This window comes from Phocoena sinus, chromosome 7 (assembly GCF_008692025.1).
Source record: "Phocoena sinus isolate mPhoSin1 chromosome 7, mPhoSin1.pri, whole genome shotgun sequence".
Classification (NCBI taxonomy): Eukaryota; Metazoa; Chordata; class Mammalia; order Artiodactyla; family Phocoenidae; genus Phocoena; species Phocoena sinus.
Window position 1 is genome coordinate 30,493,258 of NC_045769.1, and position 24,553 is coordinate 30,517,810.

The 24,553-nt window shown below is 50.6% G+C and overlaps 1 protein-coding gene across 5 annotated transcripts in view; it reads right to left on the reverse strand.

Moving 5' to 3' along the window:
* Positions 1-24,553, reverse strand: part of NRP2 (neuropilin 2) — a 114,893-nt gene that overhangs the window by 45,042 nt on the left and 45,298 nt on the right. For all 5 annotated transcript variants that reach the window (XM_032636731.1, XM_032636730.1, XM_032636733.1 and 2 more), the window contains exons 7-11: positions 23,964-24,119; positions 10,324-10,468; positions 8,839-9,188; positions 6,599-6,743; positions 2,756-2,872 (exon numbers count right to left, since the gene is read on the reverse strand). In XM_032636731.1, the coding sequence (XP_032492622.1) occupies positions 2,756-2,872; positions 6,599-6,743; positions 8,839-9,188; positions 10,324-10,468; positions 23,964-24,119 (913 nt within the window). The remainder of the gene's footprint in view (positions 1-2,755; positions 2,873-6,598; positions 6,744-8,838; positions 9,189-10,323; positions 10,469-23,963; positions 24,120-24,553) is intronic.

Sequence of the window (24,553 nt, forward strand, 5' to 3'; positions counted from 1 at the left end):
GCGATTGTTGGCTTTAGGGTCAGCCTTTGGTCTCATCCTTCCCAGGCATGAAAGCCAAGGCTGCCAGTGGTTCCCATAGTAAGCAATTATAAATGAGGCCACCAAATGGCTTCAGGCTCTAATCGCCCTCTTCTGTCCACTCTGGAGAGCAGACAAATGTGGAAACTGCTGTTCCCTAAAATGCCAGAGAAGAATGTCTCCCCATTGCCTCAGTGGAAGGCAGGATCCTGCCAACCTGGCTGTCAGCAGTGATGGACAGCCCGTTGGCATCCGGAGAGGCTGAAATTCAAAATGCGGGAGGTGCTGGCCAGGGAGGAGAAAGTGATCTTGGAAACAAGGGAGGCTTGTTTGCCCTTCACCTCCCTGTGCCAGGCCTCTTGTTTCAGAAGACCGGGTCAGTTCAGCATCCCCGGGGGAGGCACTGCCAGGCGGGTGATTTGGCATGTTAGGGCAAATTGAGGGGACCAGACCAGCCTGCCGCCCAGCTCAGCGCTGACCAGGAGGAAAAATAATTTGACATGGCTCGGGGTGCCTGAACGCCAGGATTCCAGGGACAGCACAGAATGGAAATCTAAGAGACCACACAATGGCTCACCCCTGTCTGCTCGGCTGTTCACCTCTAAGTGAACAGACCGAACCCAAAGGGTTTCTTTGCAGGTTCCACTCAGCTCTAAAAATCCAGTCTGAGCTGGTGCCGAACACGTGATTAAGTCGGGGGTGGGGTGGAGGTGGGGAAAGAGAGGAAACGGGAACCCAGATTTGGACTCTTGTCCTCAGTAGCTGCGGAGACAGCGGAAAAGTGTTGGCTAACGCTGGTAGCAGGGAGGAAGTGGGGTCTTTGGCCTTTTCACTTCCCTTCTCAGGGTTCCCAGAGAGGAATTTCCGTGGGGAAGGCAGGTTAGGAAGTCTAAAGGGAACAGTCGACTGGTGGAAACACATTGCTCCCAACCTGGGGGGCGAGGACGGATCACCTCTGAGGGGAAGGGCACTGCTGGCCTTGGCGGCAGGTTGCCACCGGGTCCTGCTCGTGTCTCCCCTTCCCAAGAAAGAATATTTAATACTTGCCCACCCTTGGCCAAAGTCAGCTTGAGCTGAGAAGAAACACATGGAATCTATTACTGAAGCGTCAACCTGTGGCTTGGAAAAGTCAGCCCTCGGCCCTCCCCATCCCCTTTTCCCGACAACTTCTAAGTTTCTATTTTTCCGTTCAAAAATATGGAGTAATTCAATATACCATAATTCCTCTCTAATGTTTATACGCATACTGTATCTCAGGAACCCAATTCCACAAAGAGATCTTTTGCAAAAAAAAAAAAAAAAAAAAAAAAAAGCGAGAGGGGAGGAACCACCAAAGAAACCCCAAATGAAACAAACCACTATAAATGGGAAAAGTATATTAAACTTCTGAAAGTCCTTACATTTTCCTTTGGATTGCCATTTAGACAAAACCCCCTCCTTTTGCCCTGCACCAAGCAAACCCTGCTAATCCAACACCACACAGTAAATGAGAGCGCTCCACTTTTGGCTCTCCAACTCTTTCCAACATGTCTTGGAAGATTCTCCAAGTCTCTTTCTCCTCTTCATAAAACAAAAACAAGTTCATTAAAATGTCAGAATTCTGTATTCAACTATCCCTGACCAAGAGTGTCCCCTGGCCCACGCAATGTACAAAAGCACATTCCTGAGAGCATATGCATTAAATTATCATTTTGAAGTCACACAACTTCAGCATTTATTTTTGGCTCCCCTCCCATTCTTCTTTGTAGCCATGTTGGGGAGACGTCCACTGCATTCTTGCAGTTTCTCATACTGTCAAGTGGCTAAGGGTGCGGATCCACAGATTTCACCATCTACCTACTGACTCGGTGCTATGTCTTTATGTCTCCATCACTTCCCAAGCCTCTTCACCAATCTTCCCTCATTTGGTTTAATGAACGTTTAATAACGATCAGTAATTTACTGTAAATTGAGGCTGTCAAGCGTTAAATTCTAGCCCCAAATGCCAGGTGTTCCAAACTTTGTAGTTTGTTAAGGAATGTCCTCACATTCTGCGACCTTAGCAGGAAGATTGAAAATGTGATGTCCTTTTGGGCTCTTCCAATTATTGTTTTTCTCTAACTTGGATATGCTTAGAAGATAAAATGAGAATGCAGTCGATTTCCCATGTGAAGAGACGAATCGCCAATAGGTGGCCCTGAGTTTTGAGGAATGGGTGAGGTGCCTTTTCGTTCTTCTGTCTTTGTCACTGACCTGCGCTCGCCTCGTGGAGGATGCGGTGCCCTATCTTATAATCCTAATTGTCAAGCTTTCTCAACCGGTGGTGGTAAAAGACGCAGGGCAACGCAATTAAATCACGGTTAACCGCTGAGTTAACCTATCGTGCTCCACTGACAAGAGGACAGCCAGATCTTCCCTTGACTGTGCCCCGGGGACAAGCTTAGCAGGAGGGGCGATTACAGTTGTGGATTCTAAAGATACGAAGTGAGGGCTAGGAAACGAGACTACTCAAGGGAGGCATCCTCCTTGGATGGCCCCTTATCTCAGCTGATGTAAGGCTGTACTGGTTGTGCCAATATCTGAATGCTTCTAGATTGGTTGGAAATAGCCACTGCCCCAAGCCCCTAAGTACCACACTTCCCTGACCTCTGACCTAGGGGACCCCCAGGTCCCGGCCCCAGCCATGGGGCAGCCTCCACTGAGACTGGTCGGCACCCATACCATCCTGGATGAAATACGGCTCTGGCCCCATCCTCACCATCCTCAAAGCTGCAGTTCTCCCCGCACTCCGTGGCCTCCTCGTCAATGGGGTATGGGGTGGTGGTCTCTTCGCTCTTCACGGTGGGTCCCAGTGTCTCAACCGTTGGCTTTGAGTCTGCAGAAAGGCAAAGGAAGGGGAGCGAATACCACAAGCAGCAGCCTGCGTCAAAACCCAGCAGGAAGATGCCAGATACTAAGTCTCCTCTCCAAGGGTGGGCCTTTCAAGAAGGGAGAAAAAAGGAAATCCAAGATGGACACACACACACCCATGACGTCACATCTGTGTGCTGTGATGACATCAGGACCATGGCCTGTGTTAAGGAGAACGGTCCCAAGCTGTAGAAATAGCCGTAATGGAGGCAAGAACACAAGCCCACACTCTACTCCACAGCAGAGGCCCTGAGGCCGGCTCAAAAGGCCACGCGCACCAGGCAGTAATGAACGTGGGTGACACTGACCACAGGCAGGGCTCAACCATGCTCTGGGTGTTCTGTTTCAGACACAGATGTGGGTGACACACACACATAAGCAATGAAGGACACCCATCAAAAATGGTTTGAAAAAAATCAGGGTTAATGGAGTGAGCTTCCGTCCTGTGGAAAACACCTGTCTGTGCACAGCCCCTTGGGTGACTGCTGTCGTGTCTCGGGCTCAGCCCTGTTTGCGTGTGGAACGGGCCCTGTTTGCGCGTCGAACGGGCCTTCTCTTCTCTGCCTTCTCTGAGTCAGATGGAACCAAAGCTAACCCGACCTGGGGGCCCACCTATTACAAGATAATCAGAAGCACAACGGCTGAAGTCATAGCCAAGCCAGACAGCCTGGGAGGTGCGACTCCAGACATCGTTGTTCGCGTTTGCACAAAACCAGATGGAAAAGAATATGGGCTCAAAGTGACTCAGACTCCATTCAGTGGAAATAATTTGGGGCTGTGCCTTTAGGTCAGGGTGTGGCAAATTCAAATGCTTCTAGGAGGCTAACTGCTACTGTAAGGGAGGATGGCCTGCTGGGGGCTGAGAGAGTAAAGGCTGGGACAGGAGATGGCAGAGGGGTCCTGCACACCTGGTTTAAAGGAGGCCACCACGTGACTGGTTCCAGCAGGTTGAGGAACCGAGGCGAGGTGGCCCAGTGTGGCCAGATCTTGCAAAAAGATTTTTTTTTTTCCCTCGCATGGAACAAACAAACAAACAAAATCTCCAGGGAAAATCTCCAGCCCTGTCAACGTTGGTAACTTATTCAAAATACAAGTAGCAGGTGACCAAACGTGGCTGGGCAGATAACCTCAAAGCGTCCTAACTTGTAAGTTCATATTCGTTACTGTGCCACAGAATTGCAAACTCCATTGTAAAGCAAACTGTGGTCAGCAAGGCAAGAAGTAATCATTTGAAATACAAACAAATGAACAGGTGAAGCAGCCCTGTCAAATTATTTAGCTGCAGTAACTCAACCCAGCCCATTATTTTCCCTGTTATCCTTTTGGGGTAGGAATGAAGGGAACAAGGATGAGTCACAGAAATGAATGGAAATTTGACAAGCAGAAAGCCACGTGGCCTGGGAGAGAGGTTCCTGGAAATGTTAGGTAGCTGAGTGGGTGAGCTGGGTGGCACAGAGATAATGTTAAATCCAGGGGCACAGGGGGCGGGTGAGGCAATGAGAGGGCAGGCCGTGTGAATGAAAGTGAGGAAACGGTAGCCGGCCTCTGTGTCCACTGTGTTTGTACTGGACACTTAGAGCTAACTGCCCATCAAACTACGCTCCCCGGCAATTGAAAACAGATGTCAGAGACTTCAAAGGGAAGGAGGCTGGGCGGAGGGTATCGAGCCCCTACTCTGATCTTCCAAGGAACAGCCAGGAGGACTTTGAAATGAGAAACCTGTTACTGACCATCACCGGTGTAATTTGGGCCAGCTTGGCGGGGGGCAATAGGAGGAAAAGGCCAATAGCAATTGTCCAGCCGGTCATAAAGCAGGGCCAGCCCGGTAAGAGGCGTGGCACAGAGGACCATGGAACGGGGGGAAGTATGAGTCAGGGAGCTGATCGGCCTCTGGCAAGTGGCTCCTCTCTCTGGGACTCAGTTTCCCTCTCTGTGAAGGAGGCATTGGCCTAGATCGGTGATTTTTTTTTCAAACTGTATGTCAACAGGTTGTAGATCAATTTCATGAGTCAGCACTAGCGTTTTAAAATAGGGGCTATAATATTTCAGAGTATACTCACGTGGCAAGGATGAGCACCGCTTTGGGAACCTTTCGTTTCAGTCACACTTACTTACTGTAACAAGTTTATTAGGTGCCAAGCGGCAGCCTAAGTATTTTATATCCATTATTTTATTGAATCCTCATAACCCTGGGGGGTGTAGATACACTATGGTCACCCCCCCTTCTTCAGCTAGGATAACCCAGATCGTCAGAGGCAGGACTTGAACTTGGCGATCTGTCCCCAGAGTCCAGGTGCTTAATGATACACTATATCCCATAAGCACACACGTGTATGTGTGCTTGTGTGCACGCATGCTTGTAAGTCGAGCGGCTCGTGATATAAATTTATTTTAAATTGTGGATGGTGGTCAGAAACGTTTGAAAGCCACTGGCCTAGAAGCCCTCGGGTCCCCTGCATCTCTAAGCCTCTGATTCTGGCCAGAAGAAGCCAGCTTGTGTCACTGTTGGAGGGCAGTTTTCAGCACCTGCAAGAGGACAGGTGAGGAACACCCAGCAGGCTGCAGGGAACCTTGCCTCACTCCGTGATGGGGAGTAAAGTGTCTTCCCACTAAAATATGTTCGCTGGGGCTGCCTTCCATTGAAAGGTGAGAAAGGCTAATTTGGGCCCGATTCCCAGCCTTCGTGCCTCAACGGGACACTTCCTCGGCGCCATCATAACGGAACACAGGCAGCACTTTTCGCCCCGGGAGCCGAAAGCACTTCTCCGACATGCTCTTACTAATCCTCCACGATCCCCTGCTGGGTGAGCTGCTGACAGGTACGGCACAGACAGGAAAATGGAGATACCTGGGGCTGGGGTCCTGCCTGCTGCCTCGCCCCACCCCACCCCCAGCTCCGCTTGGCAGGCAGCGAGCGAGCTCCGGCTCCGGCTACGGCTTTAGCTGGGATCCGTCCCAGCCCTGCCCCGGGGAGGAGGGCGGGGCCTGGAGGGGAGGCGGACCCGACTCGGAAGGATGGATGGGGTGCTTCCCGGGAAACCTGGAGGGTGGCCATGATCAGCGGGCCTCATCTTCGTTCAGGAGACTCGGAGGTGCTCCCAGGGCCTGCGACGCAGGGTGGAGCCCAGCGAGCCTCCTGCGGCACACGGGGAAGAAGTCGGGCTCTCGGCAGCTCCCCTGCAACAGGGTCCCTCCTGAGCAAATAAATGCCTTTTACAGATGTGGCTTCGAAATGAAAATGAAGTCTCTTAGCCACAGACATCTGGAGGCCAGATTCAGACATAAACCGATTACTTTATTATCATGAGCATTTTTTTTTCTTCCCTAAATCAACAGCCACAGCCCTCTGGCCTGAAGAGTCAGGGTCTAATTGAATTTGGGTGGGCAGTGTGTGGTTATGATTTGTTTTCGAGAGACTGGGGTTGGAGGACTGAAATGACAAAGCACATCCCTTGAGGAGCTGTCCTGAGTCCAGAGGCTGCAGTGCCGGTGGTTTGAGGTAGAACAAAGTGCAAAGTGCAGCCCAGGGCAGGCAGGAGGCAGCAGGGTTTTGAACGGATGGGGCTTCACCCCAGGGATGGCTGCCCCTCTGCCCCGTCCCCGTCGTGGTCTGACCTCCTCCCAGGCCATCCCAGGAAGCCGGGGTCATGAGACCATGTGAGTGAGACCCACAGTGGAAAGAGGGCCTTACCTGTCCAGTCACAGCCCAGCACCTCCAGTCGCATCCCAATGCCCGCAGGGGACCACCTCTCAGGGTACACCCGCACGTACTGCGCCAGGACAGGGTCAAACCTCCGGATGTCAGGGGTGTCGTAGTGCATGTTCCCTTCAAACAGCTGCAGGGGAGACAGGTTGCTCAGCCCTTCTTAGGTGGGAGCCCTCCTCACTCCTCCTTTCTGCTCCTTCCTGCCCCCTTCCCACCTCACCCCTCACATCCAACCGGAAGGCAGCTTCAGAGTTAATTCATGGTCACTGCCCGTTTTGGTCCGTGGGAGTCCCATTCTCAGACCAAGGTTTTTATTCATTTGGGAGAAACACGGCAGATGGGGAGCAGATGAAAGTGGCAATTGCTGGGTTCTGTTCTCTATCCTTGGAGTGAAACTGAGGACTCAGAATTCGGCTCTGCGTGAGTCTTAAGCTGGATTTGGCTGGAGAGGAGTGAAGGGCATTTAGGCTGTCTTGCCTGTTCTGAAGTTCTCGGTTTACTAGAAAAAGAAGTTCTTTCCCAGATGCTTGAAAGTCTAGATTTAGAAAGTCCCAGCTTGAAAGTCTAGGTTTAGAAAATGCCAGGTCACTGAGAGGCTGAAGGGAAAGTGACCATCCCTTTTCTAGGCTAATGACAATTTCCACTGGTCACACCCTGATAATCTAAGACTGTGTTCCCCCAACCTTGGTTTAGTGGAAGAAATTCTGTCAAAAGAAACCTCACCTAAAGCCACACCTCATGAAATGGATGACAGTGGGGCTGCCCCGGCTGAAGCCGGGTGGAGGACCCAACCCAGAGCATACCTGTGAACCAGTGACTTAGGGGACTGTTGGTGTGCAGGTGTGCCAGGGGCTGTAGCTGATTAGCATCTAGGAATGAGGCAGAGCCAACTCATTTTGCAGGATGCCCACAATTCCAAAAGGGGGGCACTGTCACGGGGAGGGCAGGCTCTGACCCTGGCTAAGATCATCTCCTTTCCGAGGCCCTCAGAATAGTCAAGAAGAGCCAGGGTGGGGCTGCCCTGGTGGCGCAGTGGTTGAGAGTCCGCTGCCGACGCAGGGGACACGGGTTCGTGCCCCGGTCCGGGAGGATCCCACATGCCGCGGAGCGGCTGGGCCCGTGAGCCATGGCCGCTGAGCCTGCGCGTCCGGAGCCTGTGCTCCGCAACAGGAGAGGCCACAACAGTGAGAGGCTCGTGTACCGCAAAAAAAAAAAAAAAAAAAAAAAAGAAGAGCCAGGGTCAGCTGTCCCTGGGGGAGCCAGTGGTCCAACTTCTGCTCCATCCACTGAAGGTTCCATTTACCAAGCACTGAGCCTTTCCAAGCCGCTGGAATTATGAGCTGGGAGTTTACATCAGCACTGCATAACCTCCAACCCAGACCTTGCCTCTGCATTAAGAATGGAAAACATTTGCTAAACAGAGACATGTGATACCCCTTCCTTATTAGGGGCCCTGCTCTTCTGAGGAAAATCAGGGGTAACTTAGCAATGAGGATCAGAACGTCTGGCTGATTGGGAGATTAACCTGGAGAGGGACAGGGCTGTGATGTCCTCTCCCTTTCCTGGGGCTCCTAGGTGCCTCTCGTTGAGGGCTGACCTTCACTCTTCCGATGGCGGAAGGGGGTGTTACACTGGCCTGCGCTTCTGGACTGGAGTTAGTTTCTCTTGCCTCTTCCCAGCCTCCATGTGAGAGGCAAGAAAGATCTAAGTAGTCAAGCCCAGGAAAATACAAAGGAGTGCAGCAACACTCAGAAAAACACAGTTGTTTCTGGAAGTAATTCACTAGTTTCTATAGTTGAGCCTCCAAAAACCACATCCCCTTTGGATGTCTGGCCAGTTCCAAGGACACTTTATCTGAACCAGGGTAGAAAGAGTGTCCAAGACAGTAGAAAGGCAGTGTTGAGTAGTGGTTAGGCATTTGGGCTCTGGAGTGAGACTTGTGTCTGAATCATGGCTCTACCACAGGTACTGTATGACCCTGGCATGACATCAAGCCTCAGTTTTGTTACCTCTAAAATGGGAGGGACGAAAAGACCTACCTTCTAGAGATGTTGTAAAGGCTAAAATAAGGCATTTAGCAGAGGGCTTGGCACAAAGTAATCTCTCAGTTAATATTTGTTTGACGGGCAGGGGTTGGTGATGACCATCTAGATGGGAAATCAACAACCCCCAAATCAACCTCCCTGTTTGGGGCAAGGTTAGGGAGTCCTCCGGGAACATCCTACCTTCGGCTGCTGGGTCCTGGGGTCCTGGATGTGCTCCCAGTCTTTGCCATTTAGGCTGTAGGAGACTTTGAACTTGCGCACAAATGCCCTGGCTTCCACGGCAGTGATGCTATCTCCTCCGCGGGCTCCCTGGATGATGACGCCTTTCACGGTCTTGGGCGCTCCCAGGTCTACCTGGAGCCACTCCTCGCCCGGCTGGGCCTGAGGGATCCGAGGGAACCAGCCTGAGCGGCTGCTGACCAGGCGGGCAGCACTGGGGCTCCAGAGGTACTCGCGGGTGGAGGAAGCAGAGATCTGGGAGTCGGCAATGAGGCCCGAGAGCATCCCCAGCATGTCGGAGCAGGGGGCGTCTGCGGAGAGGGTGGAAGGTACAAGAGGTCATGCTGGTACCCTGGTAACTGGAACCACCCCCAACCAGTAGAGAACTGTCAAAGAACCTGACTATCAAACACTTTTAAGTCAGCACTGATTTCTTTGCATTTCAAGGTGGGATAGCATTGTGGTTAAGAGCTCAGCTGGGCACCAGACTAGCTGGATTCACATTTGCTTTGTCACTTACTAGTTGCTTGACTTTGGGAAAATAATTGAAGTGCTCTGTGCCTCAGTTTCCCCAGGCCTAAAGGAGGGCTAATAGCAGTACTTACCTCTTGGGGGTTGTTGCATGGATTCTGTTAGTTACAATATAAAAGAACTCAGCGTGGCGCCTGGCATGGCCGAGTGTCTCATGTTGTTAGCCAAGGACTCTCACATCCTTGGTGACACAGTCTCCACTGATCCCCCTAGGGGCAGTGAGTGCAGGGGAGCTCAGCTGAGCATTGAATTGTTACCCAGGGGATTATTTCCCGAACTAGATGGAACCGTTCCTGGGACCAGATCTTAATTTCACATGTGTTACCACAGCTCTTTACTGCCCTGCATCCTGCCAGCATCCTGGAACATGCTGTTCCCTCCACCCAAAATGCTCTTCCCCTCAGTCACCATCAGACTACTCTTTACTCATCCCCGAGTTTAAGTGTCACATCGTCAGAAAGGCTGTCCCCAAACTTTCAATCAACACTCAGTGAGGTCCCCTCACTCACTCTCAGAGCATCCTGTCCTTTTCCTTCACACACGCATCTTAGTGTATAATTACCCCTGTACTTACATTTGTTTATTATCTATCTTGCCTACCCGCCTGAAAGTTCCAGCATGTCAGAGACCCCATCTGCTGGTTCCCTTCTCTTATTCACTTCCAGCTCCCAATGCGTGGCCTGGCACACAGCGGGCCTTCCATAAGTATTTGTGCAGTGAATGAGTGAGTGGGGTGTGCGTGAAGAAATGGTAGCCGGCAAGGCAGGGTCTAGAGTCAGTGTGCATTCAATACCCATACAGGGAGTTACAGGTAAAAGCCAGTCTTCTGTTAAGGTCACGTGGTGCAATCAAGCCGTTTGCAGAGGGCTGGAAGGGGGCGCAGAGCTCCCCGACCTCACAGGAGCCCCACTTCACCTGTGACCCGGCAGCCGAAGAGCTCCAGGCGGAGGGCGATGCCCGAGTGCCAGGTCTGTGGACGGACCCTGACGAAGCGTGTCAGCAGTGGTGAGTGCAGCTTGTTCAGAACCACCTCCGTGGCATCGTTGTTGGCTTGGAAGACCTGTAACATCACACACGAATCCATGTTATAGCAATCCCCGTATGTAGGTGAGCCACGCAGCCTTTAACGGAGAGGGAAATGTCTGTTCAATTTTATTTCCCTTAAGCTTAGAAATAATCAGTGGGTTTGTTGTTTGGTGCTGTTTTAGAAACACCATAAAAAAATGTAATTTCTCACACTGCTCTAAGTTGAAAACAATACATGGTCTTCACAAAAACTTTTGGAGGGAAGGAAAATTTTGCCTCTGGGCCTGAGGGCCAGCAGAGGAAGGCACCATGAAAGGAAAACACTTTCAGAAGTAGAGAGAGAGAGAGAGAGAGAGAGAGAGAGAGAGAGAGAGAGAGAGGGAGAGAGAGAGAGAGAGAGAGAGAGAGAGGGAGGGAGGGAGGGAGGGAGGGAGGGAGGGAGGGAGGGAGGGAGGGAGAGAGAGAGAGGGGCAGGGAGGGAGGGAGGGAGGGAGAGAGGAAAAAGAAAGTAGAATATCCTTTAAAAATGGAGCGACAGGGCTTCCCTGGTGGCACATTGGTTGAGAGTCTGCCTGCTGATGCAGGGAACACGGGTTTGTACCCTGGTCCGGGAAGATCCCACATGCCGCGGAGCAGCTGGGCCCGTGAGCCATGGCTGCTGAGCCTGCGCGTCCGGAGCCTGTGCTCCGCAACGGGAGAGGCCACAACAAGTGAGAGGCCCGCGTATCACAAAACAAAAAACAAACAAAAAATGGAGCGACAATGTCATCTTTTAGGGTTGTGGACCTCTCTCACTAGCTTGAACTTGACTTTCCCTTTTCCTCAGGTTTCAGGCCTATAGAAAGATTTCCAGGGTATTTTATAATCAGAAAGTGCTTCACAATTGTTTCTGTTAGTTCCTTAGAGGGCTCCGTGGAGGGGTGAGAGGGTGGGAGTGCTGTCCACCCCCCGGTGCCCCCGTGTCAATCAACACTTGCTTGGTTCTTTCTGGTCTTTGTTGTAGGGTCAGGGTTGCAGACAGGCCGCTGGAGCCCTGCCCTGGCTTTCTCTCAACGTAGACCCTGCCCTGTAATGAAATCCATCCCTGTCCCCATCTGACCAATGCACCTCTTATGGGAGGAAAGGCTTTCCAGAGTAGCTTCTAATCCAACATGGTAGGAGCAAGTCCTAGCTTACCAGATGGCCCAAATCAGTAACTGCCTTGGGCTTTTTTGTGTTCTCCATTAAAAAAGGAAAGAGTAGCTGCAACAAGTATATGTAAGTTTCTCTTGGTTTCCCTGGATAAGAGTGAAGGGAAAGACCAACTAACCATCGCTTCTAGATCATACCTCTCATAGCTCTAACAACCATGTGACCGTAAGTCCACTCACAGGCAACTCTGCAACAACTAGCAATTTCTCCTGGGTAGGGGGACAAGCTCCTTCAGCTCCTGGCACCTATAACATGCGAGCTGTTCAGGCACTGACAGACCTGGGATAAGGGGAATGCGGAAAATGGTATATTGGAATCTCATTGAGCCAGAGACTGTGTAAACATAATTAGGCCTACAACATTCCGGGAAGTAAGTACTTATTATTTCCACTTTACTGATGAAAAAACTGAGGCTCAGAGATGTCTGTCCAGATCTCAAGCCCTTGCCACGTTTTTAGATTTCAGGCTTGTGGTTTTCTCCCTTGACTCTCATCTCGTCTACATCTGCAGCGTTTATGTTGGTGGCTAGGAGCCGTGGAGCCCTTAAGGTCCCCAAGCATGGGTGGAATGGAAGTAGAGTTGCTCTTCAGTCGTGTGCTTGCTCCCAGGGTGTTCATAATCCCAACGTAGAATGACCCGAGTAACAGCAAAGAGCAGCACAGAAGCTTAGAGCTAACGAACAACGTGGTCCTTGCTTCCTTAGGAACTGTAACCAGGAACTCTGCCATTTGGCAACCTTGAACCTTCTATATTTCCCACTTACTAAGGTCAAAAGTTAGAGCTGTTAAGAGCACCCCACTGACAGTGGGGGTGAAGGCTCAGAGCCTTCATACCTTTTGCCAAATGAGGGGAAGTGGCCTGTTTAAGAGAAACAGAGGGAAGGAGAGGAGGAAACGAGTTTTCCCTGGACCACGGTATTCAGTTGCAACCCCTCGTTCCTGGTGTTGAGCCCACTGATTCCAGGGGAGCCCCCGCACCAGCCTTGCCACTCCTTCTCCTCCCCTGGGAAGCCTCTGCCCTGGTCCCAGTCCACCAGTTTCCTCCTCTGCTCCCTGCGGACCGCACGGAGCACCAAGGCGGGACTGCGTGCCCACCCGTCCCTCCCAGCTTCGGTTTGGCGGCCCACTGCATAGTGATTGAGGACAAAGACGGGCGAGATGACAAAGCGGAGGAAGAAGAAGGGCCACGAAAGCAGAAGGAAAGAGGGTTAGTTCCAGACACCTGGGAGAAGGCCTAAGGGAAGAGAGAGGCGCCTGAACCTCTGTGATCTAATCTGGGGAGGGGCCACCGGCAGGAGGGCCCAGGGCCCAGCACGATCTCAGCCTCGCCAGGCCTGTTCCTTGGCTTCCTCTGAAGCTCTGAGGAGAGGGATGGAGGAACTGAATCCAAGGGAAAGAGATTAATTGGTTCTGCGAGAATTCAGCGTGAGGCAGAGGCTCTTTGTTTTGTTTTGTTTTGCTTTGGCAGGGAAGAAGCAAATGCAGCCCTCTGCTCATTTCAGACGGCTGCTGTGAGCAGTGGTGGGTCCCCACTGGCCTACTCCCTGAGGATGGTGACGGTGGCTGTGTGTGACCTCCAACAGGAGATGCTGAGGAGTTCGCAAGTGAGGGGGCAGGGGCGGGGGCTTGATTTTCCACGTGAATATACAATTGGAGTGTTGAGTGGATCTGAACTTTAACACAGCTGCTAATCCACAGCGTACACACCACGCTGGTACCGTTTAGAAACACAGCACGTCTCGTGTTTTTAATACCCAATTTTATCTTATCTGACCCCTTCATTTCTCAGTCTTGGCAGACAACACCAAGAAACCTTTCCTCTCCTTCCTCAGTAAGGAAACGACTTTGTCTGTGGACTGCCTTGGGAAGGCTGGCTGCCTGTGGGCACGGGGGGCACACACGTGTGGGTATACACCTGGGGAGGGGCTGGTCTTCCCATAGATGCGTGTGGCCACAGGCTTGGGTGAGCCCCTGGATCTCTGTCTACAATGGCCTCAGCCAGAAAGGGAGGCAGGCACGTGGTTGATGTCCCTGAGGACATCTACCTGGTGCTCAAATTGACCTTCATTCTGCTATTCAGTTTTGCTCACTCTTCTCCCACCCCTGGAACCCAATGAAGCCTCTTTCAATGTGACCTCAAATTATCCTTCCCGTTTCCAAGCCTACGTCCTTCTCGGTGTCTTGTTGGCTCTTGACCTTGGGCTCATATCTGCCTTCCGCTCTCTGGACCCTTGGCTGAGGGAATACCATCTTATTTTAATAAACTTTTTGTATACCTCTCACTCTGAGGTGGGTGTAGTGGGAAAAAAAAGTCCAAACACCACTGAACCAGGAACCAGACTCTGCTGTTAATTAGCTCCTAGGTGTGGGCAAATAGCTGTACCTCCCCCAGGCCCCAATTTCCTCCTCCATTAAATGAGGGGATTGTATGAGCTGATTTGCAAGGTCCGCTCTGGCCCCCAGACTCTAAGGCTTTCTTCACAAGAGTTTCTCATTTAGAACTGCCCCGGAAGCGTCCACTTTCTAGCATGGCATTTTAGTTACCGTTGTCCCTTGTAGCCTAAGTGCTTTTGTGGACAAGTGAAGTGGACTTTCATATACTTCAAACAGTGCCCAAAACACATGGTGACTGCCCCACTCAGAGGGAGAAAATATCTTGTTGATGTTTTAGTTCAATAACAGTTCAAATGATTAATAACGAAGAGTCATACATAACAACACCTTAGTTCTTACATATCGTCTTTCGCCCAAAGATATCAAAGTGCAATTTAAGAAGATCCATTTTTAATGAAATATTAAGCAGTTTCGATTTCTCCTGACCCAATGGATGTCCAAGGTCTCTATTTTTTCTCCTTGCACTGCCCTATTTATAGCTGGTAAATGCTATCATACATTATACATCTTTATGACTTTTTCAATGCTTCTGTGGTTTCAGAATCACCCTTCATATGTTTTCTGATCAAATTCTCTGAGATGGAACCTTGGCTTCCAGTCCTGCCATTGCAAGGTAAGGGGTTGTGTGCTTGGGAGATGATGTCAGGGAATTGGTTTTACTCCCTATTCCCTTCCGACTCACTGAATCACTATAGGCCAATCAATAAACCTTAGATACCTTGATTTCTCCTTCAGGAAAATAAAGTCGATAACACGCTTGCAGGTAGACACACTGAACTCTACCAGCCCTCCCTGCTGGCTCCAGTGCCTGCACGATACCAAGGACAGATATTGGACTGGAAGCCACGTCACAAGCAATAAATAGGTCTTTGTTCAACTGGGGAAGTTCAAGTTCTGAAAGCCACTGACTCTCAAGTCCCACCTTGAGGCCAGGAATTTTCAGGCCATGACTTTGCAGTGAGGAGTCCATATTGCTGAGAAAACTCAGTGGCTTGTCAGCATATGGCGTACCCAGATAGACGTATATCAAACGTGGTGATCACATTTTAACATCTGCTTTGAAAGCTGGATGTCACACATGGTATACAGTTTTGTTAACTTTAAAAGAGACATGTTAATATGGTTGCTTTCCTTCCCAAAGGAAAACCAGAGGTGTGTTCAAAGTGACCCTAGCCTTCTTAAGAGGTGGGGATAGTGTTGATAATGTTATAATGACTTATATATATATATATATATATATATATGGAGCTATGTTGAACATAAAGATTTCTTCAAGTGCACTTCTATAAACCAAGTTTAAAAAACAATTCAGGACAAGAAGTGGTTTGGATAATCCATTTGGTGCCTTGCTGAATTCTGAACATAATCCAACACTTTCCAATTGATTTCTGAGACCTTTGGTTTATTTTCAGTAAGACAGAATCAGAAACCAGCAGCACGTCATGCATTTTCTGATTTGCACCTCAGGGGGGAAGGGGGCATCTGCCAGTTAAATTGGCTGCTTTCCAATATCCCAATTTGGTTATTATCTACAACTTCACCCCCCTCCGCAATCTTCTCCCCTCCACCAGGAAAAGAAAATCAACATGTTGTGACCACTCCTGTGAGCTCGTGAGGCGTGGACTCTAATACTATGTAAAAAACACATTAAAGAAAATAATATATAAACTCTAAGAAGAAACATCTAGCCAGAAAGCATCACTGAGGTCATCTTTTCTCCGTCTTTCACCCCATTTCTAGTCACACCACCTCTCCCTGCTGACCCCTCCCGAAGTCCTCTTTGAAGAGTATCAGTGACTCGGGCACTGCTGAGAGCAGTGAGTGTTTCACGGCCTACCTTGGAGGCCTCTATGTGGGGGGATTCTCTGCCAGCCCTACATCCCTCTCCCATACACCGTTCATCTGTGCCATCAACATCCGGGTGCCCAGGCCGGTGTAGATGCTCCATGTCCGTCAAAGTCTTTGAGCTCCTTGGCAGAAGGACACGGTGCAGCCTCACGGTGTTCCTGGCTGTTTAACCTCCCGCCACGAGGCAGGCCCTCATTCTGTGCACAGCCTCCCTCTGATAGGGCTTCAGTATCGCACCTGCGCATACCCGTCTCTTCATTCCCTATGCTGTGACCTATAGTTTACTTCTATTTTGCTGTAAATATCTGAACGTGGCCAGCTCCAGGGATTGCACAGAAGCAGGAAATTTTTCAAAGACAACACAGTGTTGGAGCCCTGAGGTAGAAATTGTGCAGGAGACCTTCTTCTTCCTTTTTTAAAGAATAAATATTTCTCTCCACTAATACATGTTGTGTCACATCCAAAGTTCTCCTTTTCAATCTCCCTGGCACAGACACTGAAGGAGGAGAACAAAGCAGGCAGAGAAGAGAGATGACAGGAGTCGAGGGCAGAGAAGGGGGAAACCAGGAGTGCATTAAAAAAAATCTGTCTCAGAAACAATGGTACCGACTCATCCTCACTGCAGAACCTAGTCCCAGCCCTCCCACTCCCACCTCCTCCCCTTGCATTTTCTCTAAAGCTAGCCATTGGGGCTACACATAGAAATAAATTGTTAATCAATGAATGCCATCCTGTTTAATTAATTTGTTGCACCAAACAGGTGTGGGTGACGGTGAATGCTGCACTCGGGAAATGATGCTAAGGTAATGGACCTTTTTTTTCCTGTTTGTAAATCATGGTCCTGACATTTCTCTCTTAAAACTCTTCCTTAAAGACTATAAAATTTTTTTAAAGCTGCTCTTATTCTAGTGAATGTGTGTCTCTCATATATATATATATGAGAGACAGAGAGAGAGAGAGAGAATTTAAGGGAGGGAAGGGATGCGGGTAGAGCAGAGAAATTCCCTAGCCACCAAATGCTCGTTTATGATGCCCTCCTGTCTCCTCCTCCTTTACTTCAGGGTGCTTTCGTCATCAAGCAGTTTTGCTGATGTGAGGGAGGAGATAGAGAAGCAAGCAGGAGCTGGTCGGGGGCTGTAGGGCAGGGAGACCGCTTTCTTTCTGGGGCTGGGGGCTGAGGTGCTGGGATGTGCACATCCCCCTCTGTGTGTGCCTGGCGGGGCCCGTTAGATTTACTGCGGGATTATGTTACCCCCACGAGACACTGAGCCCTGGAACACAGCAAACTAACAGGATCAGGGTTTCAGGATTTGAGACAGGAAAGCATGAGGGAGGAGAGGCGAGGAGGGCAGCTCAGGGATTTGGGGCTGGAGGAGAGATGGTGTGGGAGAGTGTGGAGCATCAGAGCAACGAGGGGCCGGAAGTCCTCCTGTGAAGGTGGGGCAGAAACACACATTCTACCTGGGTGGGAAGGGCCTCCACACTGAAAACCTCCTACAAAGACACCGCCACATTATTTAAGGAGGCACCTTTAACTTCCAGGTGGGGAAAAGAGAGCAGAAAAGCTACGGGGAATGAAGTTGCTGAATCTACCTGCCACCTGCACTCCTTTTCCGGGTGAAATCTCAGGAAAGCACAGAGCAGGGAACCAGTGATGGCAAAGAACCTGACAATCCACCGGGAGAGGTGTTCACCCCACTGCTCATCTAGGGATACTGAGGTTAGGGCAAAGCGTGTGTTTTCACAGCCCAGGCAAAATCACGGTGCCATTCCACATCCCCTGCTATCTGCTCTGCCCCACTGGCCCCTACGCACAGTGGGGCCTGGGAAGCACGAGGAATTTAGCATCAAGGCTGTAAGCACCAGGGAGGCTGGCCTCAGCTCCTGGAGACAATTCAGCACCCATGGGAGTTGGGTGAAGCCAGCCATGGTGGCCTGATGGAGAAAAGGTTCCAAGCTTGTGTATAATGAAAATTTCCCTGGAGCTTCCTAAGTGGAGAGGCTAAAGGTCTGAGCTCATCCCATGGCAAATGGATAAGGGACAAACTTAATGACCGAGGGCCCTGGATTATTCTTGGTTATAATTGAGGGGAACAGATAAACTGGGGGGACTTGAATTTGAAAAGGTCCTCAGCCCGCTTCTAAACATATATAACCCTAGACGATGCAATCATATCCATGACTTCTAAAGTCTGATGCCCACTGCTAGCTGATGGTTTGAGTCATTGTCTTAATCTTATAGACAGTCAACAAAATTATTACAATAAAAAGGAAAAGGGGGCTTCCCTGGTGGCGCAGCGGTTGAGAGTCCGTCCGCCGACGCAGGGGACACGGGTTCGTGCCCCGGTCCGGGAAGATCCCACATGCCGTGGAGCGGCTGGGCCTGTGAGCCATGGCCGCTGAGCCTGTGCGTCCAGAGCCTGTGCTCCGCAACGGGAGAGGCCACAACAGTGAGAGGCCCGCGTATCGCAAAAAAAAAAAAAAAAAAAAGGAAAAGGAAAAACCAGTCATCCACCAGGAAACTTAAAAAAAAGGTATTTTTTGAAAACCTAAAAATTTTCATTGGAGGAATAATTGCACTCCTAACTGAAGAATGAGGGGTACCATTAATCTGAGGCAGCTCAAACACAGGCCCCATCAGATGCAGGGAGAAGTCTGGATGACTCACCAGGTCCCTTCCAGACCTATGATTTTAAAGGAGGCAGTAAATATCCCATGGGAGATCCCTTGTTACTTTTTAAATTGATAACTTCCTTCTGTTCAAGAAGAGCTCTACGGGTCTAATACATTAGTTATATCTGCAGAGAGCCTTCCATCCATGGATCCCGAAGGGCTCTGCCAACAGTAGCTATAGCACCATTCCATTAGGGCAGGCGGAAACACTGAGGCACGGAGCTGTGAAGAGAAATTTCCAAGGTCACGTAGTGCATCACCCTAGAAGGTCCGGCCACGTGGTTCTAACTGTTAGCCCACTGGTTTGGGGGTGTGGTTTTATGACACCACTCTCTCTCCTCTTAAGTCTCTGATCATTTCACAGAGGGTTTTAAATTCTCAAATGGCTTTCACAACAATTCATTTTAATTTGGAAAATAAATGTAGTACAGAGGATTTCTGAAGCGGGGGTTTATTTGTTCTGAAGGGACGTGGCCAAATCAAACGCAAAGCAGCTTCATTCAACGCTACATCTCAGGATTCTATTATGGGGCCCCAAATCCAAAATGCTGAGCCCTTGCTAGGAGCCATGCCCACCAAACACGACTTGACTTCAGATCTCCATGAATATGCACACCTCTAGACCCGTGGACGGAACATGGAGGAAGCCAATTTCCCTCTGGAGGCAAGATTGTGAGCCAGACCTGGATCAGATTATGTAAACACCAGCCTGAAGTCAAAGCCTGGTGACCGGTGCCTTCCAAGGGACTCCACGGTTCCCCATGTCCCTGGGGCAAGTTACTTTGCCTTGAGAGCTTCAATTCCACAGTCTGAAACACTGTTAAATTCTGAAGCAAATGGGCCAGTGCCTGAGGGTTCTCCAAGCCCCTTGGAAGTCATCATTACATTAATATGATGACCTTAGTGCATTTCTGTTACTCATTACAGGGTAATTCTGAAAACTCTTGGACCCAAACCTTACCTGATCTCCGTCCTCACCCTCCCATCCTCAATCTGGCCATCAGGACACAGGTAGCATCCGACAGACCCTTTCTTTTAGCCAGGATTTCTTCCAAATACGTCAGAACAGCCTAGCAACACTGTGACTAAGAGCAAGGTGACCAGAGCAGTGTCAGCAAGAAAGATGCCCATGCCTACCGAATAAAGGAGAACTGAAATCAAGGCCTTTTGCTTAGACATAGAAGGGCATGGCCTCTATCCTCCTGCCCTGACACCAGCCTCAGTCTCACTGCCTCCAGTGCAGACTCACGGAAGCAGCATCTCAGAGGTGAGCAGGACCTTGGCCAAGGCCTCCTGCCTTCCAGCTCTGCCCATCTTTCTCCACGCCCCTCCCTTGGTCCGTGTGTTCATAATTGTGCCTGTAATTACAGACACACACACGAACCTTCTACTACTGTATTTACAACACTATGTCTATGTTTGGGGTGTTATTAATACAGCTGGCAAAACCAAAGCAGTAGTTTTATGCTTGTGGTTTCTGAAGAAATATATGTGAAGCAATTTGTATAATGTAAGGGGGCACGTGGACTGGATATGGGCTGTAACAGGCAGAAGAGCTCTCTGCCTGTGGCTACTCCATAAATATGCGTAAGGAGGGTCCCCCCAAAGGAAAATCATAGGTTCCGTTTTTTTTTTTTGCGGTACGCGGGCGTCTCACTGCTGTGGCCTCTCCCGTTGCGGAGCACAGGCTCCGGACGCACAGGCTCAGCGGCCATGGCTCACCGGCCCAGCCGCTCCACGGCATGTGGGATCCTCCCGGACCGGGGCACGAACACGCGTCCCCTGCATCGGCAGGCGGACTCTCAACCACTGTGCCACCAGGGAAGCCCATAGTTTCCGTTTTTTATGGCATGTGGAGTTGGATGAGGATTTGGGGATGTGCTGTACATGTGGCCTGCGTAACTGGGCAGTGTTTTGCCAGGAGGACATCTGCAACGCTTCCGGCCACAGTGTAATGCCTTTCTCATCGGCAGCCTCATCGTTACCTGTTGGATGGAAAGAGACTAAGAAGAGGCTGCTCACAGGCTGTGGGAGACTGCAAAAGAGTTCCTCGGTCGTCCTTGCTTCCTGGCCACAAGGAAGTCTTCCCCCCATAGGCTCAGGCCTTGCCTCAGCCCAGTCTGGGTCCAAACTGTAAATACTGTTTTGCAAGGGAATAGCACAGCCATCCTCCACTACCCTGAGTGCTCATTAATCGTGTTTTCCTCTGACTTCCCCAATTCCCTGGTCTTTGGTATACTGCACTGGTGTTGACAGTGACCAGGGGATTGAAATCAAGCTCCCACATTTCTGCCCCAAACATCCCCATCCCCTCCTCACGCCCTGTGCCCTGGCTCGTGTCCGCAAACCCTCCCCCTGCCCCACGGAGTAGAGCAGCCTGTTGCCTCCACCTCTGCTGGGCTTTGCTCACGGGTCCTGCTGGCTGAATTCTGCTTTCACGCTCACCACCGAGCACCACGAGCACAGCGCCCACCATCCCGCAGCTACAAAGAGAAGCTCAGTGGTAGCGCCCGGGGCATAGACGAAGCCTCTCCCCGCACTGCCCCCAAGTCCCCTCCTCACCCTGCCTCCCGTTCATGGCATTGAATCAAACTGCAGCAGACTTGACAAATCTATTTGGCACGGTTCACTCAACTATTTCAACCCGAACAGCCAGAGAGCCGCGCTGACGCACCCTGAACGGTGTGGAATCTGCACATGAAATACAGTCGGCTGGGAGCAGATCTGCTAATGAAGGAGCAGCAGAGATCACCCCCGGAGGCGACAACCTGGCAGGTCTCCTAGCTCGCCTGCCACACCCGAGGGAGGACGAGGGAGCATGTGGGGGTGGGGGGGGGGAGCAGGCGTGATGCTTAATTGTCAGGCTTTCCATTCTCCTGCCTCCTTCTAGGGACCAAGAGAATGAATTTCTAATGGGGACAGAAAGGGCTTTTCCTCTGCCCCGGCGTCCTTTATGTGCGCAGGACTGATTCACTAAAAAGCCAAACAACAACAACAAAATAAAAATGAAATTACCCCTTGGCTCCTAGGGAAAGAAATCTAGCCATGGTGAGAAGAGGAGGCAAAGGAGAGAGAGAGAGAGAGAGAGGGAGAGGGAGGGAGGGGGAGGGAGGGGGAGGGAGGGAGGGAGGGAGGGAGGGAGAGGGAGGGAGGAAGAGGGAGGGAGGGAGGAAGAGGGAGGGAGGGAGGGGGAGAGAGATAGAGAGGGAGGGAGGGAGGGAGGGAGGGAGGAGAGGGAGAGGGAGGGAGGGAAGGAGGGAGGGGAGGGAGGGAGGGAGGAAGGGGGGAGGGGGAGGGAGGGGGAGGGGAGGGAGGGAGGGAGGGAGGGAGAGAGAGAGAGAGAGAAAATAGAGAGGGGGACTTCCCTGGTGGTCCAGTGGTTAAGAATCCACCTTCCAATGTAGGGGCTTGGGTTCGATCCCTGGTAAGGGAACTAAGATCCCACATACCGCAACTAAGACCTGACGCAGCCAAAAATATAAATTAATTAATTTAATTAAATTAAAAAATAAAATGTAACATGTATTAAAAAAAAAAAGAGAGGGAGAGAGAGGAGGATGTATCTGATATGAAGAATTTGAGAAGAATGGTTCTAAAGGAGCCCAGAGAGCTAAATTCTATCCTCAGGGATATCTTCCCTGCAGAACGAATACCAGGGATAAAGCCAGGGAGGACAGCATTCTATCCAAATGTGCAGTGCTAAGGTATTTCCAAAAGCAGATTTCCTGCAAATGGTGTTTTAAATAGCATCCCAGTCCCTCTGCACGCTTTTAAAATTGGCTTATGCTACAGTATCCCTCTGGCCAGTGGTGCTTAGTCATTGAGCCTAGACAGGGAGATGGTTGGGGGAATCTCTTCCCCCTCCTCCCTCCCCACCCCAACCCAGCTGCTGGCCCTCGCCCGCCTGGCTGACCTTCTGGGTTCTACCAGTTTCTTACTGAAAAGGGAGGCTGGAGAGAAAGGGTATGAAACAGAGCAGGCTGGGATGAGGACTCAGTCCAGGGTGCTCCCAACAGCCCATGCCAGACTCTGGCTTGCCATGTCCAAGTGACATTTGGTAACTCTTCCTGAAACAAAGGCAGGCAATGAGAAACAAGCCCTGGCTCAATTCGTCAAGATGGGGAAGTCTTTCAATTGCTAAGTCTCTCACTTTATCTGTGAAATGGTGTGTGTGTGAGTGTGTGTGTGTGTGTGTGTGTGTGAGAGAGAGAGAGAGAGAGAGAGAGAGAGAGAGACACCTGGTAATATCTAGAAGCCATGATTTCAGATGAATTGTGCCATGTTACTATGGCGATCTTAATTTTTTAAAATCCACTCCTTTAAAAACTCAAATTTCCCAAGTGAAACAGTGCCAACGTTATAGTTTAGGATTTTCTGGGTCCGAAGTTTCCAGTTACACCAGCGAGAGCAAGCTGCCTTGGGGCAGTGACAGGAGCCAAGGGGGCCCTGTTTGGAAAAGACCTTTGGCTTCTCCAGGTTGGACCACCTGTGTCACCTTTTGATAATTCACACCTGACCGACCAGGGGGCTGCTGGGACTGTGGCAGTAAGAGGAGAGACCCTTTCCCTCAGTTCCCGATTCCACTGGGAAGGATGAGCGCTCTCCTTTGAGACCCGAGCCAACCCACAACGAATGGAGTTCTTGCCCTGCGCACGTGAGACCACCGGCCGTTTCCAATAAGCCCCCCATACGCTGAGTCTACCTCACACCCAGTAGGCACCTCGCGGGCGCCAGCTGCGGGCCTGATCACCGCCAGAGTGCCACATGTCTTAGGAAAGCGGAGTGCCAGACATTCATCCACATGTACAACAAAAGCCCCACATCACCCATGCAGACACACCTCCGAGAGCCCCAGACACTGAAGGCACCAGCCGAGCGAACTCAATGCCTCGCTGCCACACGACTGCCAGTTCAGATCCCATCCCCGACACACCGAATTTCTGCTCATTACTTATTATCCTCTTTCTTCTTCGGGACATCGTGATTCCCTCTCAGGATCTGTGCCCTTTTACTCCCAGACCTCGGTAACTCCTGAACGGCAGTTTCAGGACGTTTTGTGATTCTTAACCCATCATGTGGAAGGGACTCAGGCCATAAATGCTCAATGAATCCTGTATGGGGAGACTCAGACAGGGAACACATTTTCTCCTTCATTTGCAGTCAGAGAGCACCCTGCAAGCTCTCTTTCTCTCTCTGCTGTGCAATGAGACAGCAGCCAGGCTGTTGGAGAGACAAAGGTGTTTTCCAATCACTTTAGCATAAGAAAGAATATTTTCATGGCCAGCATCTCCGGTGCCTCCATCAATTATTGGAGCCTCAGGGGAACAAGGCCTCCTTGGCCATGTGGGGTGGCTCTGCAGCCCTTCTTGTGCCAGCCCTCCTGCCCCACCCCGGCGTGCCCAGGCGGTGGGGAAACGGGTTTACCTTGTGGTTCTTGCCATGCCGGTACACCATCCAGTCTTCACCATTAGTGCTCACTTCCAGCTTGTAGGATTTGACATAGTAGCCATTCTGGGTTTCCCTGGAAATCGCTCCCTGCGTCGCGATGGCTGTGAGCACGGTTAGAAAACGTAGGTCCACCTGAGGAAGACAGGCGGAGAAGGAAGGGGGCCTTGACTCTCTGGACACAGGGCTGCATCTGGCTTTTTCTTCAAAGGACACACTTGTAATCCTTAGCTCACAACCCGTGTCTGTGATTCGCTCACAGGTGTTGGTGATCAGTATCTGTTTGCGTCCCCTGGACAGCTGAACTCAACTTATTCGAACTACACTGGGCACCTTTGGAAATTGGAACTTGATTTTTTTTCTTCTTTTCTCTTTTTTTTGCAAATCTGAACAGACAGGATTATGTTTATCTTAAAGGAATCACTGAACATCTAGAACCATGACCCCTTCTTGCTCAACCACGACCTGCCTTGGATAGTGAACGTGGATGCTGGTTTAAAGGAACAATGGCGAAATCCAATCCAATCCACTCCGCTCTGATCCAGTCCAATTCAAGCCAATTCACTTTC